At 28.0% G+C, this 21,660-nt stretch overlaps 1 protein-coding gene across 1 annotated transcript; it reads left to right on the forward strand.

The window, feature by feature from the left end:
* The first annotated feature begins 883 nt into the window (after positions 1 to 883).
* On the forward strand, positions 884 to 21,647 carry LOC135924566 (acyl-coenzyme A thioesterase 9, mitochondrial-like). The gene is made up of 9 exons (XM_065459632.1): positions 884 to 932; positions 971 to 1,016; positions 1,272 to 1,477; positions 12,727 to 12,819; positions 13,260 to 13,378; positions 16,236 to 16,661; positions 17,308 to 17,481; positions 17,663 to 17,849; positions 21,560 to 21,647. The coding sequence occupies exons 2-9, from the start codon at positions 997 to 999 to the stop codon at positions 21,601 to 21,603; spliced, it is 1,269 nt and encodes a 422-aa protein (XP_065315704.1). The 5' UTR covers positions 884 to 932; positions 971 to 996; the 3' UTR covers positions 21,604 to 21,647.
* Positions 21,648 to 21,660: the final 13 nt, after the last annotated feature.

A 21,660-nucleotide genomic window follows, 5' to 3' on the forward strand; every position in this document is an offset into this window, starting at 1 on the left:
TTAGGAATTAAAATTTCTTTTTCTCATTTATCTATTTTATATTTTAAATAATTGCCTATATATAAATTAAATTGTCCTAATAAAAAATATGATCACCACATAAAAATATGATAAATAAAAATGAATGTCAAATCTCAAAAGATAACGTTGTTTAACAAAGAGCCAACTCCTGTTGTAACTAATGCCAACTCCTTTGACCATGATTTTTTTTAAGAAAACAATTATTTCTTTTTTATAAAGATAATTAATTAGAAATATTTATAAAATTGGACAAATATATGTACAAAATACTTGTTTAATTTTCTGAAATTTATTATATTCTTCTAAATTTATTGTCAAGCGAGTGTTTTTATCACTACTTCCCAAATTTTTTTTTTGTTATTCTCTCAAAATTATTTCGTATTACCAATTGTATTTTCAATACTTGATTTTTTTTATTATTTTTTTTGGAAGTGATGCATGTTACATATTAGTAATATATTTTTTTGTTTTGCAATAAACACTTAATAAAATCATATATATTCAATTGTTCACCATGACTAGTATAATATATTTTTTCTAACTTGACCATTTAACAACCCTAGGGATAATAGGGGTGGTTTTCATTTTGATTTCCACTTTTGCTAATTTTGATTTGGTACGGAGAGGGCGTATAGGTCCTTAGCCATGGGCGTATATATATATGGCTAACGTTGATTATATTTTAAATTCTAGATTTTAAATAAATATTTATAAATTATCTGGGTATAATTAACCATTCATACATAAATATTCAAAAAATGAGTTATTTTTTTAAACAAAAATCAATGTATTTGATTAAATTTAGGTTAATTTTAATACATGAAATTTTCCCTAAATTTTATATTAAAGACAGATAGCCAAGAGTTCTAATAATGAAATTTTTTCTAATAGAGTTTACACAATCAAAGAAAGTATAAATAATTATTTTAAATAAAATTTCTTTTTAAAGTAAGAGAAAAAATAATTGATTGGGTAATGCCTCAAATGTCATGGAGGTAAATTTATAAATAAAAGTTTAGACAGAATTATATTAAATAATAAATTTTTATGAAATGTTTTAAAATTTGAGATTATATTTAAAATATTTATTATAGATTTATTTCACAATTATCAATAATTTCATAGATTTATGAAATAAGCCAATGATTTATTTTATGTGAGATTATAAACATAGATATTCATTAGTGCAAACATCAATGTTTAACATATAATTGAAATAATAATATAGCAAAAAATTAATGTAAAAACAGTTTGGAACCTCCCAAAACTTACACCAAAAATATTCAACACCTAAACCCAAAATCTCAGAAAGAATTGCCTGTGAGGACTATGATGGATTCTTACAGTACTGCAATTTTACCCTTAGCTGAAGATGTGTCACTCCGAGATTACTACATCTTGTCTGACAAGAAAATACGATTTGGCCGCCTACTTGAAGATTTAGATACCTTTGCAGGTGCATTTACTCTTACCTGTATATATTTATGAATTGATGGATTATCAGCATTTTTGCAACTCTGTTTATGCTAATAGGTTTATTTGTTTTATAGGCCCTCACATAATTTAAAAATGATTTATGACTTCTTTTTAAACCAGTAAACTCAGAAATACTATATATGTAAGGATTGTTGACATTTTTTATTTTGTAATAATCATTTTTGATTGATAGAGAAAAATTATCAATTGATGAAGAAAAAAATGAAACTTGGGAAAATATTTTTTTTAAATTTATTTCTATTAATGAGGAATTTGATAAGTTTTTATCTGGCAAGAAAATCTTAAAACCAATAAGAACCTTAGTTAAAAAGGACTGTGGTTTTGATTTTGGTTATAAATGTCAGTTCTGGTTGACCCGGATTCGGTATTTCCAGTCTCAAACTCCAAACTAATTATAAATAAAATTTAACTACAAATAATAAACCAGATTTGGGTGTTTGGTTAAATTCATATGTATATTTGTTTATATGACAATATTAACTTTATTTCATGTAAAATTTATAATACAGTAAATATAAAAAATATGGTCATTAATGAATGCATTTGATTAAATTCTGTGAGATTTTGATTGATTTATTCCATAAATAATGCTTTATTTTCTTTAACTGTCTTGATTAACTGTTATTATCATTTTCTCTGATATTTTAATTTTTAATCATATGTTATTATATCATATTTATAGCTATTTTTTCTAAATCAAATCGATTTTGGTTCTTTTATAAATATTGCCCCAAAGGGACTAATTTATTTTAAAAGAAGTTTAATTTGAAAGCATTAAACATTTCACACCCCTTAAAGGCAAGGTGGGAAAAATTGTTTTACATAACTAATATCAAAGATACCACTTTTACAGCAAAAAATATTTATTATATCAGTTAAAATGAATTGAATCATCTTCATCACCCTGTATTTTTTTGTTTTATTAATAATCGATATTATATAAAGTAATTAGAATTAACATGTAAACTATGTATAAGATAACATATTTAGAAATAAATTTTAAAATACATAAAAATATTTTTTAAAAGGGATTAAAAAATAGTCATTCTCCTCTGGTGATGGCCATGACTCTTTAAATAATTTAAAATTGATCATAAAATTTCAAAGCTCATTTTTTGTTTGATCAAAAGGGCCCTTGAGATTTTGTTTTATGGCTCTTTATTTAGCCTCTTTCCAATGATCAATTTGTTTATACCACAATGGGATAAATATATTGGTGTTGACTAGATTTCCATATTTTTGGGATTTCCTCTATACCTAATACATCTTAATTATTATTTAATTGGGTGAAATTTATATTTGTGTAGAGTCCCAATACATGTTTTTCCTATATTCCTGTGAGGGGGGGGGGGGGTATGTACATCAGGCTATGTGTTATTAATAAAGTAAGTATCTCTTGGTTCTAGATGTTAAGGAACAACGGCTTTGAATAATGAATCTTTTATTATTTTATAAATTCTTTCATGCCTTACATATTTGTATCTGTTCATGAGCCAATGGAGTGAATGTTTCTCTTTAAAATCAACCATTACCAACATCTTTTTAGTTGTATGGTAGAAATATGTTTAAGCCCACCCAAAGCATATCTAAATTCCTTATTTCTCAAAAGATTTATTTAACATACATGAATTAGCTTCTAACCATACGTGGCCTGATGTATCCATTACCAATGAACGAAGATTAGTACATTGCTGTGTGTCATTACTCGAAAGTAGTTAATCAGAGCAACGTGACACGATTGCAACATTCCAATCCTTATGTGTTGTAAATTAGAGAATGGATAAATTGCGCCAAAAGATGTTTCAGCGGACCAGCTTAACAAAGCATTGTTTAACATGATTTTCTTAAAAGGTTTAACTAATTTGAGAATAAGATTTTTGTTTTTTTAATGGTTACCATAAGCTAAGTCCGCCATAATTTGTTGGAAGGGTGGTTTATAACTAGTTACTTTGTTGAAATTTTAGGTTGACTATATTCTCCAGTATCAATTAAATTTTATCATCATATTTTTGAAGTTAGTCCACAGGTGATCTGAAGCAGATTTGTGTTTTGGGAATATTATTTTTTTTTAAATTAAATAAAACGCCTGATGGGAAGGTAAATGCTCTAGAATATTTTCTTTTGAATAAATAATCATATTACGTGATACGTGATATATAGCGCTTATGCTATCTAGTGTTGAAATGCAACAGAGCTACGCTAGGTTTTCCTCATTTCCATCTTAGTGGAATTAATTTAATTTGGGTATAAAAGTCAAAATATGAGGAGCCCTCCACACGTTTGTGGGCAAGCCGCACGTACTTGTAGGCGCAACATTTCGAAAAACATTACTTAAACCTCTATAGGCTTATTTAAAAGGGAGTGGGACAGAAAAAGAGCCTATACCCTAGAACTTCAGTGAAAGTTAATTACATTTTCGTGGGTTGAGGACAATTTTAAATTAAAAATCTTTACTATATTATAACAATTTTTAGTAAGGAAATGCAAAAGAATACTTATAAGCAGATTTGAATGTTTGTTGATATTGGAAATATTTAATAATAATGAGTTTAAATTTTTGAAATTTATTACGATAGGAAATATAAGATAGGGATTATTAGATAATGATAGTGAACATTGAATTCTGAGTTGTATTTTTATTCTTATTAGAAGTAACTTTTCTTGATGCGAAACAGCTTTTTAATAGATCTTTTATTGTTATTTTGTTTAAGGAATTGTTTAATGTTCACGTTTAAGTCTATTATATCTTTTATTGTTTTATAATACCATAATGTTTTGTATTTTGTGTATTGTTCCATTGTATGAGTACAGCCATGTTATGGCATCATGGACTAAGTTATTATCTGAATTTCTTATTATGTGGCCTAAGAACTGAATCCGGCGTTTTTAAGAGTAATATTTATTGGTGTGTGAGTTGACTTCCTCCAAAGATTTGAGTTTGAGATAACTCTTGGATAGAAAATACCGTGTATAGTGCGAAGACAATTATTTATAAAAGATTGAAGACGCCTTATCTCTTTGCCTCCCAGATATCCCCACCATATAATACAATTGGAACTATCAACGAGTTGAATATCCTCAATCTAGTAAATACTGGGATTTCTCTAGCTTTTCATATTTTCCTATATCTATAGAACGCACCTCTAGCTTTTTGTATTCTCATCTTCATCTCATCTTTACAACTTCCTTTATTATCTAAGATTACACCTAAGTATTTTATTTTCTCTACGATTTTTACTGTATTCTCTCCAACTGTAAAATTTTGAATTGAAGGCGCGTTTGGGGAGGGAAGAATAACAGTTTTGTTAAAGTTGATCCTAAGTCCCACTCTATAGCTCACAGTCTCAATTAGATAACGTAGATTCTTGGTTTCTTCAATACTTTTCGAGATTACTACAATATCATCCGCATAGGATATTGTCCTATTTACAAAAAAAATCTTCTCATTTGATCCTATATCAACTAGATCAGCAGCTCCGAGTACATCTTTTATTTATTGATTATTATGTTGAAAAGGAGAGGTGAGAGGGTGCAGCCTTGTTTTACACCTTTTTTTTATCCTGAAGAAGGGAGAGATTTTATCATTTATTTTGAAACAAGCAAATAAATTTGAATAGTGATTTTTTAAGATTCGAATTATTTGGGTTACAATACCGCATTCTGCTAGCGTTTCCCAAAGAGCTACATGGTTAACGTTGTCAAATGCTCTACTAAAATCAATGAATGTGTAGAATAAGGGTATCTTGTATTTATGACACTTCTGCATTATTATTTTCAGAGATAATATAGGTTCCAATATATTTTTATTTGGCCTATAAGCACAAATATGTTTAGGAAAAAGTTTAGGCGTCGATTGAGCAATTTTATTTTTTATAAGTACCATAAATATTTTGGACACGCTAGATGTTAGAGCGCACGCACGATAATCAGTAAATTTTTGGGGATTTGCAGTTTTGGGGAAATTACATAAAAAGGACTTGTTCCATTCTGTTGGGATACTTCCACTTTCCCATATTTTATTGAAGAGGGCCAGAAGGAAGGAAGATGTCGTTCTAGGTGCTATCTTTAGATACTCAGCAGTAATGTTGTCGAGCCCTGGAGCTTTATTGTTACGTAATTTTTTTATTCTTTGTAAATTTCAATCAATTTTACGTTCCTCTTTGTTAATGTTATTAAATTTTACGGGACTTAAAATTCTTCAGAATAAATTGTAAAGTGTGACTCTTCGTTATCATGTGTCCTATTTAGGTAAGACTTTTTGCTACCATTGTTCTTATCTTGGTTAGCTGGTTTTACCTTCTTTTTATACTCGACTCTTGCTAGCTGGTTTGACCTTCTTTTATACTTGACTCTTGCTATCAAATGTCTTATTTAATTTCACTGGTAAGATTTTTCATATCTTATTTAATGTCGCTGGTATAACCTTTGTTTTATACTTATATCTTACTAGGATAAATAGTAAATGATAAATTAAAATTTCATGGATGATGTATCACACCTTACTAGTTATCTATCATTGTCTTGGTGAGCCTTCTTTCCCTATGGTCTGTTCTTTCTCCTTATAATATCACTCTCCTAAATTCTTTATAGTTAATTCCTTAACGGCCTTGTTTCTTACGCTTAAATACTTTGTTTAGAATAAATTTACAGGTAAGCTACAAATAGCATCTCTTAACATTAATGGATTTATGAATAAACTGGCAGTTCTTTTAAGGTTGTTAGATGCGGAAAAAATTGACATTTTGGGCATTCAGGAAACCCACTACCCTGGAGATATTACGGCTAATTTTAATGATTATAAAATGTTTTGCTCGGGCACCACCTCCAATAGTTGGTCGAGGATCGCTTTCCTCATTAATAAGAGAATGCAGAAATATGTCATGAAATTTGTACCCATCTTGGAAAGGTGTGGGCTTCCGTACTCAAATACGAATTTCAAGCCTACAACTTTCGCAAATTTCTACGTCCCACTAAACAGGAATGAGGGTTCAGCCTTTATAGATATAATGATTATAATACACTCCTTACCAGAGAGATATAACATTATAATATTAGGTGATCTAAATATGAATATTGGCAGGGAAGTGGAATATATGAACAGAAACGTTACTGGGCATGCCACCTTAATACAAAGGAATAGCGAATACAGTAAGAAATTAATTGATTTCTGTAGTAATAAAAGTTTTAAAATTGAAAACACTTTTTTTAGTCATGGAGATAGGAGTACTTACACCTTTGTAAGAGCTCAGCAGAAATCACAAATTGATTTCTTCATCTCGAATATTCATCGTTGGTTCGTTGATGTAAAGGCCCTAACTAATATAAACCTATCGGATCATAGACTGCTTAGACCAATTATTATGGTTAAAAATTTATGGGGGTATCACAATGGAAACAGACAATCTTCAACTAGTTCTAGCGCTACTCCTTCGCGTAATGGTATAACTCGCAAACTAAATAAAATAAGAACATTGGACGATGCAAGATATTTTGATCAAATATTAAGTGGGAAAGAAGCCAACTTCTTGAATACAATTAGGCTAGAAAGTGTTAAGGAAAGTTGGAATCTTTTTAAAGATGTCCTTGTTGATACATATAAGGTCCTGCCAGAAGTAAGTCTTATCCCAAGGAATGAATGGATTTCGAATGATACCCTTGAGAAAATAAACCAGTTAAGAACAGCGAATAGCTCTAATAAGGATCTATGGAAGCTGATACAGAGATTACTGCGGAGAGATAGACGGGTCTATAGCGCGAAGAAAGCTTTTGACATTGACAAGGATGTGAGAGAAAATAGATTATATGATGCATACAAGAAATTAAAATATTTCTGTAAACCTTGTAGCTTTAAGAAGACCTCAATTGTATTAAATAATGGTAAAGTAATAATTGACCAAGATGAACAAATGGCTTTGTGGCTTGATTATTATATTACGGTTTTTGACGGGCGCAAAGTAACTAAACCAACTAGTTTAAATATAAATATTGCTTCACCCCAGTCTGGGTTCTCGGTAAATGAAATAATGAATGTAATAAAAAAATTACGTAACAATAAAGCTCCAGGGCTCGACAACATTACTGCTGAGTATCTAAAGATAGCACCTAGAACGACATCTTCCTTCCTTCTGGCCCTCTTCAATAAAATATGGGAAAGTGGAAGTACCCCAACAGAATGGAACAAGTCCTTTTTATGTAATTTCCCCAAAACTGCAAATCCCCAAAAATTTACTGATTATCGTGCGTGCGCTCTAACATCTAGCGTGTCCAAAATATTTATGGTACTTATAAAAAATAAAATTGCTCAATCGACGCCTAAACTTTTTCCTAAACATATTTGTGCTTATAGGCCAAATAAAAATATATTGGAACCTATATTATCTCTGAAAATAATAATGCAGAAGTGTCATAAATACAAGATACCCTTATTCTACACATTCATTGATTTTAGTAGAGCATTTGACAACGTTAACCATGTAGCTCTTTGGGAAACGCTAGCAGAATGCGGTATTGTAACCCAAATAATTCGAATCTTAAAAAATCACTATTCAAATTTATTTGCTTGTTTCAAAATAAATGATAAAATCTCTCCCTTCTTCAGGATAAAAAAAAGGTGTAAAACAAGGCTGCACCCTCTCACCTCTCCTTTTCAACATAATAATCAATAAATAAAAGATGTACTCGGAGCTGCTGATCTAGTTGATATAGGATCAAATGAGAAGATTTTTTTTGTAAATAGGACAATATCCTATGCGGATGATATTGTAGTAATCTCGAAAAGTATTGAAGAAACCAAGAATCTACTTTATCTAATTGAGACTGTGAGCTATAGAGTGGGACTTAGGATCAACTTTAACAAAACTGTTATTCTTCCCTCCCCAAACGCGCCTTCAATTCAAAATTTTACAGTTGGAGAGAATACAGTAAAAATCGTAGAGAAAATAAAATACTTAGGTGTAATCTTAGATAATAAAGGAAGTTGTAAAGATGAGATGAAGATGAGAATACAAAAAGCTAGAGGTGCGTTCTATAGATATAGGAAAATATGAAAAGCTAGAGAAATCCCAGTATTTACTAGATTGAGGATATTCAACTCGTCGATAGTTCCAATTGTATTATACGGTGGGGATATCTGGGAGGCAAAGAGATAAGGCGTCTTCAATCTTTTATAAATAATTGTCTTCGCACTATACACGGTATTTTCTATCCAAGAGTTATCTCAAACTCAAATCTTTGGAGGAAGTCAACTCACACACCAATAAATATTACTTTTAAAAAACGCCGGATTCAGTGTGTTTTTTAAAAATATTTGAATGCCTGTAGATCCTCCTGATCCGAGAATAAAAATTTTATTTTTTAATACACTAGAAAAAAATAGCAAAGCTTCATATTCATAAGATGCCTCCCTTAATATTGTAGATATAATATGTAAATAAGATAGCATTGTGGTCAGTTATATTGAGATTTTTTTCACTTACGTATATTTTTATTATATTTTTCTAGCGGAGAAAGTGTTTTATCATAGCACCATTAAATATGATATAAAGACAGTGCTAATCTTTTTATGCTGTCCAACGTATATGTATCCTTTTTTCATAATGATTTAGCTAATGATTGAAATTTAAATATTAAATTCTTTAGACAAAATTGTTCACTGCTAAGTAGTGAAGGTCACGGTCCGGTCTTTGGTACGGACTGGACCGATACCCTAGGACCGGACTGGACCACGGTCCTTAAGAAAAAGATTGATCCAGACCGTGGTCTTAAATAAAAAGACCGGTCCAGGACGGACTTTTTATTTGTTTAAAAACATATTTTGTTTAACCTCATTTAATTTGTTTTATCATTTTATTAAATATAAGAGTATTATATAAACAATATAAAATTAATTATGAATAATATAATAATTAATACAAATATTTAATTTAAATAAATGCTAATGTCTTTGTTTGTAGAACTGCCATGAAAGGAATTAGAAGAGGGACTTTAAATTTTTGTTCCTTATAAATATTCTGCAAAATATCCACGCTTTTTAGGATGTTATTGGCATTATCTGTAGAGGCCAGTATATTCTCCTCCAATTGATATACACCAATTACTTCTTTTATAGCTAAGGATATTTCTTCAGAAGTTTGAGGAAATGGGATATGATTTATATCAAGTAAAATATTTTTTAATGTAAAAGAAGAATCAATAGTGAGCAGTAATGGCTATGAATGAAATTTTATTTATACTGCTCCACATATCTGTGGTAAAGCTTATTAAAGAATTATTTTTATTTAAAATATCTTTTAAAGAATTTCTTAGTTTCTCAAAATTAGCTGCATAAAAAATTTTAACTTTGTTTTTAGACCAAATTGTAGCAGTTGAGTTTAAATATTTGATTAAATTATGAAGACCTGAACTTTCAACAGTTTTCATTGGCAGACAGTCCATTATTACCCATTTTATTATTAATTGGTTTATATGTTAGTTTGAAATTTATCCAATGGTATTGAAGAAAGTAATTTTGTGCTTGTGGAGGGCATATTAAAATTAAGAAGTAGATTGTGTTTTTGAGATATTTTCATTTTCATCATTAGAAATATATATTTTATCAGAAGTTTGCTTAAGGTACTTAATTATTTTATTAAGAATAGGTTAAGTTATTTTGACAATGAATTATTCAGACAGTTTCTTAAGAAAAAATAGAATTATATAAATAATAACCAAAATATTTTAATAATAATACTGCTTATTTTGATTAATTTATTGCTTAAAATATTATAAACAATAATTTTGTTACTTGTTGCTGACGATACATTATATTTGGTACTGCAGTGAACACATACTTTATGTTTTTTATTAGGACTATAAGTAAAATGTTTCTTGGACAAACTTATGGTTTTCATATTGTAAAATATAAATTAACAAAATCTAAAATAACTCCTCTAGAAAAATATTTAAAATATGCAAAAAAATTATATTAATTGAATAGTAAAGCAAACTTAAATATTAATAAAAAACCGGTCCGGACTGTAAAAAATAAAAAGACCGGTCCGGACCAAGGTCCTCAAAAAAAGATCGGTCCCGGTCTAAGACCGATAGGACCGGACCGTTGACCTTCACTACTGCTAAGACATTATCACCAATTTCTCTTGGGCATATTCCGCAAACCGTTTCTTCAACCATGCACTATATTAATTTTTATAATATGCGTATGAATCGTAGTTTGTATTAGGTTCATTGTGGCTGGTGAAATTGATTATAGATAAGTAAGGTGCTGAATATTAACGCAAGCCAGATAGTTATAACTTTTATATAATCTGTTCTGGTATGATGCTAATTTTGACAATTTTTATATTACCAATAATTCTCTTACCATTTAAACCATCTAACAAACAGAATAAAACAATTAAATTTTCTAATAAAACCCTACTTACGGGTTTAGTATAAGTTTCAGATTTTTCTAAAAACTTGGCTACCTTCGCGTTTTAAAGCATGACGTCATAGTTTTTATTTTGTTTATAACTCAATTTTTTTTGGTTCCATATTTTGATTTAGGACTTAAAAAAGTACTATTCAGGCACTAAATATTATCCTACGCCAGATATATAGTTTTTTAAATATATTTTCCATTCTAGCATAATGCCAATTTTTTTTCCTACTGTCTACCAACCGGATATAATCAATTTACAATTTAGCATTAAACATTGATAAAATTTTCAGAATAAAGCTTTCAGTTGCTCTTTAATCGTTAGATTTTTACAATAATGCTATCAGTTGTTTTTTAATCTTAAAGTTGGCCAAAATATTGTTTAGTATAAAAATAACGACGAAAAAAAAATTGTTTTTTTATAAAAGGAACTATGCCAAAGGGGCAAAACGGGCTTTGGGAGCGAAAACTCCTCGGAGAATTTAAACCCTACCCCCATAATAAATCTTTGCTACGCCACTAGGTCATGTATAAAATGTTAATAATACTCCTAATCCTAACAATTCAGTTATAAGTATTCAATTATTTGAGGGCAAAGATATATAGTAATATGTATATAAAATAATTTTGAATTTATAAAAGAAAAATTTTTAATAAAATTCTAATTTACCATCTTCTGCTCCAGTAGAAAGATTACTCAGTTTAGCAAATTTAATAGGCATAGATAAAAAAATGATATTTTATTTGAAAAAAATTAGTCATCATTTTGATAAATAATTATAAACTAAAAATTTATTTTCTGTAATCTAAGTGAAATTATTCTGCGTGTGTAATATATTTCATTTTATTGTTCAATTATGCTTAAATTTATCTGTGTAAAACTATGCAATTAATAATATTGCAGTTATAACATTATTTTTATGATATGATGCTGCAATAAATATATATAATGTATTACCGCAGATAAAATATGATAATGAGCAATCTTCGATATGATGGATGATATTAATTTACATAATTATTTAAATTTTAAAAAATTGATAATAAAAAATTGTTACTGATACTAGAGGTCTGCAAAATGGCAAAATTTCACAGCTCCGTCTGGTCGGAATAGTTTTGTCCCGGCGCGCCTAATTTAACCCCGTTTGGCCCATTTCCAATTTTATACTAAAATTGCCCAGCTCGATTCTTTTTAATATAAGGCCTAGCCCGAAATGTATGTTAGTTGAACACCAAAATAAACCACTATTTATAATATAGGAGAGTTTAAATTTAAAAAAAAAACACTACTCTTGGTAAATTACTATCAAATATCAGAATTCATTAATATTCCTATAATTTTTTGGCCCGGCCCAAATAAACCCCAACCCGGCTTATGGGCCTGGCCGGGTACCGGACCGGGCATTGTAATCCTCTAAGTAATACTATATAAATACGATTTGCAAAATTCTTCAAAGTATTTGAATTTAATGTATTTAAATTTAAAATACATTCTTTAAACATATTTGTATTTATATTATATTTTTTTGAAAATTTGTCCAACCTAAATTGATTCTAATCAAATTTGATCCATAAATTATCATGTTTTTTATGATATGTAAATGGTTACTTATGTGATTGACATTAGTAATAAGTAATATGTATAAACGTTCATTGATATCTTTGTAAATTGTTTCAATTAAGTATATTTTTTACTCAACATAAAAGATAAATATAATTAATAAAATTTAAATGAATGAAAAACACATTAGGCACAATTTTTTTAAAATCATTTAATTTAAAAACAAATGTTATAGTTTGGATAGGCTACAAGCACAATCAAAAACGAGCCGGATTGGAACCTGGAAAAATTCCCTTTAATATGGTAACTGCATTAGTGGATAAAATTAGTAATTTTAAATTATATTTGCGATATATTAATTACATTTTTTGCCGGCTCCGGGCCGGATGTCTATATTTATTTATCCGGTCGGGTTTGTTACTATAGGAGGGGATTATAATAGGGTTTAAAAATTGAGCAGAAGTATTTAGCATTGTGTTTTCCCCTCAAAAAGCATATTATTTTTTTAAATTTAAGTGTCATTTTCTAAAAAAGAAATGAAAAGGGTGCTTCCAAAGTCACAATTTTATTTTATAAAATATTAATTTATTATTGTAATATACGAAATCGAGTTAGGACGCATGATGTATAAATGCGAGTATCATTTTTTTTTTATTTTGAAAATTTTTTGACTTAAAGGTAACAGGATATTTGCTCATTAAAAAAACTTAATAATCATATTTATAATTGAATTTTTTTTAAATCAATAATGTAAATACATTATTATAGCGCTCGCCGATTATTCCATAACCACGGATAGAAATATCAAATTTTCCGGCATGACCACATGGGTAGGAACCACTTCCATGGAAATCACGATGAAAATCGAACAAATGGCCCAACCTTTAGTATATAATATAGAATTTTTAGTTTTAGAGGCTGAATATTTTATTTGTTGCTTTAAAAAGCTCAGTAATTTCGATGGCAACAATATCGAGCAAAATGTTACGATAATTTTACGACGCCTTTAGTTTATTATGAAGAAAGTATTTTCTATTTCTAATTGTAGTAATTAATAGTTTTTTAATATATTCGTCTAAACGAAATTTGCCAAATTATAATACGCGAATTAATCAAACAGCATTTTATTCTTAAAATTCCATATATCTAAGGTTTTAATATCTTTTCCTACTACTTAATTTTTTTATCAAAAGTGATAGTCTTATTACCGGGACTGCACCTAACCACTTTTTACCCCTATTCCATTCTAATATTTACCAAAATAGACCCGATATGCTTTATTATTCAAAATCTTATATAGTTGCTTGATTATACCAGGTTCTATTTCCACTTTTGGTCGAAATCGATTTATTGCCTAAATATTATTCTTAAGGGTTCCTTCTACTACCTTTACATTAAAAAAACCTTCAAAAACTAATTTTAAAAATGTTTTCTATGTAATAAAAAAAAGTTCTTAGCCTAATATTTTAATTATTATAGAGTCCTACTTTTTTAGTCTATTATAAACATTATTTTTATCTCGTGATAATCAAAAAAGCTACAATAATGAAAACTAAAATAGAGAGTTTTAGCAGCCAAGTCATATTTTAATCAGCTTATTCACTTTGAAAATGATCAAAAGTAATTGATATGCAATTTCCTATCAAGACCCTGATCTGATCAATAGTTAAACAATCAGTCAATCCTGGAACTTACTTTTTCCATAAAATTAATACTTATGGAAACCAGGTACCCGACTTTCTAAGCAGAGTTGTTAAAGTATCTAGATAAAAAAATGTTATATCTGTACTACATCTTTTAAGATGCACTTTTATAAAAAAATTATTAGATACATTTTTAGATATATTTTGATGTAATTTTTACGTTTTTTTATATTAGAAATATTTAAATTATGTTTATTAAATATTATGTCGGAATTTATTTCATTACAAAGATAAACCAGACAAATTTTATTTTACCCAATGGATGATAACAACATAGTGATGATGAAGAAATAATTAACCCAGCATCAATCTCCTGATCATTTATAAAGCCTAAATTTCTCATAATTAAGCAAACAAATTTCTAAGGATTCGCCATGTCTTCCTAAAAATACCCAAATTTTAGTTAACATTACTTCAACGTGCAACATTTTAAAAGGCTAGAGGGGTAAATAGTGAATATTGACATTTATAATCATTTAATTATATATTTTATATATAGCAGGGCGTCACTAGCCTTTACAATCTCAGGGTGCTCCTAACTTTTTCAAATAAGCTTTTTTTAGTTAACATTTTAAAAATGACATTTTTTTTCTTTTTTGGGTTAAAAAAATCTTCAAATTTTTCAGGAGTCTCAAGCCCCTGCTCCTCCCTCCTTTAGTGACGCTACTGATATATAGATGAGATAACAACTAATTAATTTTTTTTATTTCACTTCAAAAATCGAAATTTTACAATAGAATCCTAAATGAGGCATTATATGCACATCCTACATTATTAAAGTAAAAATGTATCTTGAAATTGTATATGTATCTGAATACATTTAGGCGATGTATGTATATATCGATGCATTTGAAGTATCTTTTACCAACTCTGATTATAACTAATTAAATTTACTTATTTTTCTTAATATTTTTTTAGAAATTCATTTCATAAAAATTATGATTTGAAGCCCTCTTTAATTCCATCGAACAAACAAGAGAAAATAAATATTTTAAAACTTGTTTAATTGATAAAGCAACAATTTAATTCTGACATATTTCAAAAAGTTATTTCCATAAATATATTTTAATATAAATTTCAAATCTGGATAACTTTTTTGAAAGTTGAATAAAAGATATTATTTTTTAAATGATAAAAATCGTGATTATTTTATCTAAAAACCACAATATTAAAATTGGGAAAACTTGGAGGAAATTTCCAATTTTTCCCTCGAAATTTTCCCTACGTTTTGCTATATGACTAGCAATGATATCCTCATCTCTCTACATTTAAAAGGGTCCTGACAGTAGGTTAAATTATTGTCTAACAGTACCAATATACACAAATCTACTGCACTTGTATGTTGGATCTTGATGTGGAGATTTTATCTTCCATGATACGTACTACATCAGATCTTAAATGGACAAAAGTTATATTTAATTATTTAATAATCTTAAAATCAAAAAGTGAATAATTAAAAAATAGGATGCAAAATTAATTTATAACCTAATGTTGTTAAACGGCTCGATTTGAGCCGATTTTAAAAAACGGTTCGTTTAAATTTACCTATATAAATGTGGCAAGTCAATGAATACATTTATTGAGAACGATAGTCATTGATTTTTTAATTGTACTAAATACAATTTCATATATATAATATTTGGATATTATTCTATAAATTTAATATAACCTTTGACATATAGTTTATGAATGTATCAGTACGATATTACACTTAACACTATGGTAACATTACTATGTTACTCCCAAATATTGTTTACTTTATAAAATATTATTTAAAACTTTTAGAATGAAACTATTAATAAGGATCATTTTTATAAAAATATTGGCTCATTTAATATTTTCTATGGGCGCTGATCCGATTTCGATCTACTTGTTTCTTACCGTATAATCATATTCTTTTAAAAAAAATTTTATTATTCTTTATATAACGTCAAGAAGAATATATAAATTTAAAAGGATAGCACACCCTTAATATTTTTTTATTATTTTCTCCTGTTTACTTATTTATATCAACTCTTTATGATCTAATCTATTTCTCTAGGTAAACTCCCAGTCTACTAAATCGTCTTCTAACACCTCTCAAGAATGGTGTCACGTGTTAGAAACAAAGTTCTTGATGGTAGCCAGAGACCGATCTGATCCGGCCAGAATTTCCGTTTTTGTTAATCCTCTCCCACCTTTTGCTAAAGCTGTTGAATCATCTTCCCCTTCAAGTCACCTACCAATGACGAAAGATGAAGAACATTTGTTCGGTCAGGGAGCTCTAAATCACGCTTTGCGAAGGGCAGCCGCATCTCGCACCCTTCTTAAAATGGCACCTTCTGCTGAGGAAAGGGAAATTATGCATCAGCTTTTCTCCGAAACTATAGATCCCCTGGCCGGGACCTTTAAGCACAGGTTTTTACCTCATAGAAGTAGATGGATGCATGACACACTTGTCAAAACCGTGATCATTTGTCATCCTCAGGTAAATCTTTTCCTGTCTATCTAATTTAATGACATACGTTTTATATATATAGCATAGTATTATGGTTATATTATATGTTGTCGAAAACCTCGTCAAAATTTTAGCCAAAAAATAAACCTCTTTAGAGATTTGGTAAGAGAGTTACATCTCTCATCCACAAGCCAAATCTCAAGGCCTTGGGTAATCTTTTTTGGATCAAATCTTGATTTATCGTTTTTAAAAAAAGCGCCTAAGTTTAGGTGACAACACCATGTCATCCTATTGGCTTAAACAATTTTTGAGGAATATTAAATAGATAAAAATAACTTAGTAATGCCAGAAATAAAGGGAATACTTCAAAAAACTAAATGTAATAGCTTTGAAATCTAATACCCCAAAAGACAACCTTTTACTCTTAGGTATAAAAAATATAGTGCGAAACATAAAATATGTAATAACGGTTAAATTTCCATGGGCCTTTAAAGCATGCTTTATATCGAGCCAGTATAATCAATTAGGTTGTGAATGATATCAATTGGTACTGTATTTAAACGATGTTATAATGCAGATGAATGAAGTTATTCCTTCACTATCTTTCATTTTAACGCAACTCCCGTTTATTAACGACATTTTCAATAACTTGATGAAAAAAAATTCTCCATATCAGGAACGCAATTTGAACAACACTATATTTGGAGGATTTCTAATGCGCCAAGCTTACGAATTGGGTTGGGTTACTGCATTTTCTTTCATGAGAATTAGGCCAAAAATTTTGCGCGTTGACGATGTAGTTTTCAAACAATCCGTCAGTATAGGATCCATACTCTATCTTTCTGGACAAGTTTTTAACCACTTTTTATAATATACTTTCGTTTATACATAATACGTGCTTTAGATTCGATTATTATTCTTATAAAATTTTAGCTACTTCTTTATAACCGCAATTAATATTCAAAATTAATTATCGATAATGCTATTAAGTTAATACAATCTTTTTTTTAACGCAAAATGAATTTTATAAGGTAGTTTACACATCGGGCAAAAACGTAATGGTAAAGGTTCATTCTGAAATGAAGAACATGGAAACTGGGAATCTTTCCACTTGCAATATCATGCATTTTTTATTCCAACCTTCCAATATTCCTCTCAATGATCATATTCTCATACCAGAAGATTTACCACCAAGAGTCATACCTCAATCTTATTCTGGTAATATTAAATGCTTCTATAGGGGGAGGGGGGCATTCCATGACAAATCGATCAAAAAATAACCTTTTTCGTGGACTCCCTTCAAATCGAATAAAACTGTGCAATGATTATATATGTTGTGAGGACCTATGCAATTTAATTTTTTAGGCTTTAACTCATTAGTTCTGAAGATATATATTTAATATCATTAGAAAGCCCTATCCTTTTCTTAAAAATAATTTTAAAAAATTTAAAAATCGCGTTTTTTATTTCCCGAAAAGGTAAAAGTGTATTTTTTAAAATATACTTGAACACAAAATTTTTCTAAAAATTGGTATTTATATTTATTAAATTAATATAAATTTTTATTGAAAAAATTAGGGTGAAATAACTATTGTTTTTTTAGTTATTTAATTTTTTATTGATAAAAAAAGAGTCATTATAGATAACAATGGGCTAATAAAAATTTTAATTATTTTATTTTAAAAAATAATTAAAATATTTAATTAAAAAAGCGTCATTTATGTAATTTTGAAATAAAATATTATTATTTAGTCATTGATTTATTTTGTTTTGATTGATAAAATGTCTGTAAATGTAAGAATGTAAGTACGCCTCTGTTACGGGATTTACAATTCCTATAATCTTATTGACAGTTATATATAATTTATCTTCATTATGTGGGGAAGTGATGGATGGAAAGGTTCATGTAGATACCGAAAACTTGCACTTCGATTATATCATTTTTATCTATAACAACCTCCAACTACCAAAAGGATTCGTTCAAACAAGTAGTATTGTTAAACGGCTCAATTTGAATCGATTTTTAAAATGGTTGACTCAATATTTCATCCAGAATAATATTACGCACGCCTGAATATTTTGGGCATCTATTAACGAAATCTAGAGGATTAGACAATATTTTTCTATTTAATATATTGAGCCAGCCAAATAATTGGCTCAAATCGAGCCGTTTAACAAGACCACAAAGTTACATAGCCATAAATATCATTCCCTTTAAATCTCATATCTTGATAAGTAATATTTTCCACTTTATTTTTGTGAGCATTTAAATAAATGTCGCATGTATATATTAATTGGCACTTATTGTGCGGGGTTTATCAAATCTTTTTAACAATTTATTTAGTAATGATTAAGACGAAGAATAAATTAAATTATGTAACAGATTTAATAAAGCACGCGCAATAAATGGCACATAAAGATACATGTGATTATTCCACTAGATCTGGGAACTATTGAAACAAACAAGTGAAAACGAGATTTAGTATGAATGATATGGCTATATAACTTGTTTTTGCCATATATTTAGGTGGTTGACAGTTGTTGTAGATAAAAATAAATGACCGAAGAAATGTAAATTATTTTTCTGCGTCCAAATGGAATCTCTTTATCTTTTTTTTCTACCTGATGAAGTATACCTTTGTCAAATTATAGAAATTGTAAATCCCCTTACAGCAACGCATACTTACACGCTTACATATACATGCTTTTTATAAACCGCACTAAAATAGAAATCATTGAATAAATAATGACATTTTATTTCAAAACTAAATAAATGTTGATAAATTATATATTTTTTTAAAATGATAATTTAGATTTTTTATCACATTTCCATCCATAATGACTTAACTAAAAAAAAGCAATGGTTATCAACCTATTTTTTTCAATATAAATTTATATTGATCTAACATGTAAATTTTAGAAAAATTTTATGCTCAAGTACATATTAAAACTTAAATTATTTTTAAGGAAGGGATTCAAGGGCTATCGTGATACCAAATATGGGTCTATCAGTTACATTTTTTTGTGTAATATATATTTTTATCGGCTTTTCCGAATTAGGTAGGAGGCCATTTTTTAATATTGGTCTGCCTTATCTCATGAACAAATTGATTTAGAGCTTAAAAAATAAATTGCATAGGTCCTTCATTCGATTTGAAAAAATCTTATGTGATTGGTAGAATAAATTATTTTTATATTCAATTATTTAAATTTTTATATAAATTTTGACTAATAATATAAAGTTAATTGTAATCAGACGATATTATTTTAAAAATAATATTTTGACTAATAATATAAAGTTAATTGTATGTAATCACTAATCAGGCGATATTTTTATTTTAAAAATAGCTTTTTTTGTTTATAATTCATAAAAATTTAAATATGAATATAGGAATCAGACGATATTAATTATGTAATAATCGGATGATGTTAATTTTATATAAATAAACAATCTTTTATAATTTTAGATCACTTGTTAATTTTTACTTTTAAAATTTTTAATTAGTTGTAATTTAATAAGTTAATTATCTCCGAATCCTATACACACGTTTTAATCTCCGACTCCATTACTCACGATTTAGAAAATAAATTTGATCGATTTCACGAGGAATGACCCAAGAGCTGGCTACAAAAATCGTCGCATTTTGAAATCCATATATTTCTAAACACTTATTTTTATTATAAAATTTTGAATATATCGAACTTAATATCCCCAAATATATTTAGATTTTGAAAATTGAGATAAGTAATTGTAAAATTTGATAAAAAAATAACTTAAGATTCAATTATTTATTTGTTTTTAAACTACCTTAATGAGTTCCCATCTTTATTTGAACACCATTATAGAATTATCAAAATACATAAATATAATTATCAGAATATATATTGGATCGGTTCTCTTTTATCTTGTATACACCTAAAAATCTTCATCTATGACATATTGAACGCCAAATAATTTTTTCTTGCGAATTAAGGCCCATACTTCACAAATTTTATCTAAAGTTTGTTTAAAGATCCATATGGTTATAGCCTATTTTATAAACTAAAGTCTCTAATTCGTTTCACACTTTGTAATACAGTATATTTAGATCATGGGTTATGTTCGGCCCAAATATGAATCCTGTATTTCTAAGTCGCATTAAAGCTCATTTAACTGCACGAATATTCAACTTTTTCCTAGGTAATTCATGAATCAAACTTATTACATTTCGATTTCTTTCCTCGTATCATTATTTTTACAAAATTAGTTTAATTTTTTGGGGTGTTAATAAAAGACATTTAATAAGCAGATTTGTTGGATAATCTAAATATTTTATGTTATAATTTATAATTACGGCAAAAATTTGAAAAAAGGCTAGGGCTATAGTCCAACATAATGGGAACCCAATTAGCCAATTTTTTGAAAGAAAAAAATAAATAATTGAAGGTATTGAGTTATTTTTTACCAATAATTAGCTTCTTTTTTTACTCAATTTTTTTTAAAATGACTTGATCAAATCCCCAAAAATTATGATGATATTTAGTAAGATATAAAATATTAAAAGAATGAGTGGCACGTTTTCGAGTTATAGAGATTTCAAAACACGACATTTTTTTAGCCACTCGGTATATATATTCTTATATAATTCTTTTTTTCCTATAAATAAGAAAATATAATCGAGGCTTTTATGATGTGTGTCCTTGATCTTCACGTTTTTTAAATAAATGAATTGTAGTTTTTCCCAAAATAAAAATTTCAAATGAGTTTTTTTTTTGAAATTATAATATTATAGTTTTATAAGTTGCTATTTTATGTTTCAATGCTAAGTGAAAATTAAAATATATTAAAATGAGTCTCTTTGTGATAACAATTAAGGTGATGTAACATACCGATAATCATTTCTTATATTTTAATTTATTTTTGTTTACTTTTTCACAATTATGAATAGAAATGATGTTGTATATTATGGGGAAAAGACATTTTATTCTATAATTATTCGCCTTAAAATTGAATCCCAAAAATTAGAATCAAAATTCTAGATAAAATATT

Source organism: Gordionus sp. m RMFG-2023, chromosome 2 (genome assembly GCF_954871325.1).
Source record: "Gordionus sp. m RMFG-2023 chromosome 2, tfGorSpeb1-WG-v2, whole genome shotgun sequence".
NCBI lineage: Eukaryota > Metazoa > Nematomorpha > Gordioida > Chordodea > Parachordodidae > Gordionus > Gordionus sp. m RMFG-2023.

Coding starts and splice junctions, on each gene's coding strand:
- LOC135924566 (XM_065459632.1), top strand. CDS start 997: ATGCCTCAAATGTCATGGAG. Junction 16,662..17,307: donor TGATCATTTGTCATCCTCAG/GTAAATCTTTTC, acceptor TCTCCATATCAG/GAACGCAATTTGAACAACAC. Junction 17,850..21,559: donor CATACCTCAATCTTATTCTG/GTAATATTAAAT, acceptor AATTATGAATAG/AAATGATGTTGTATATTATG.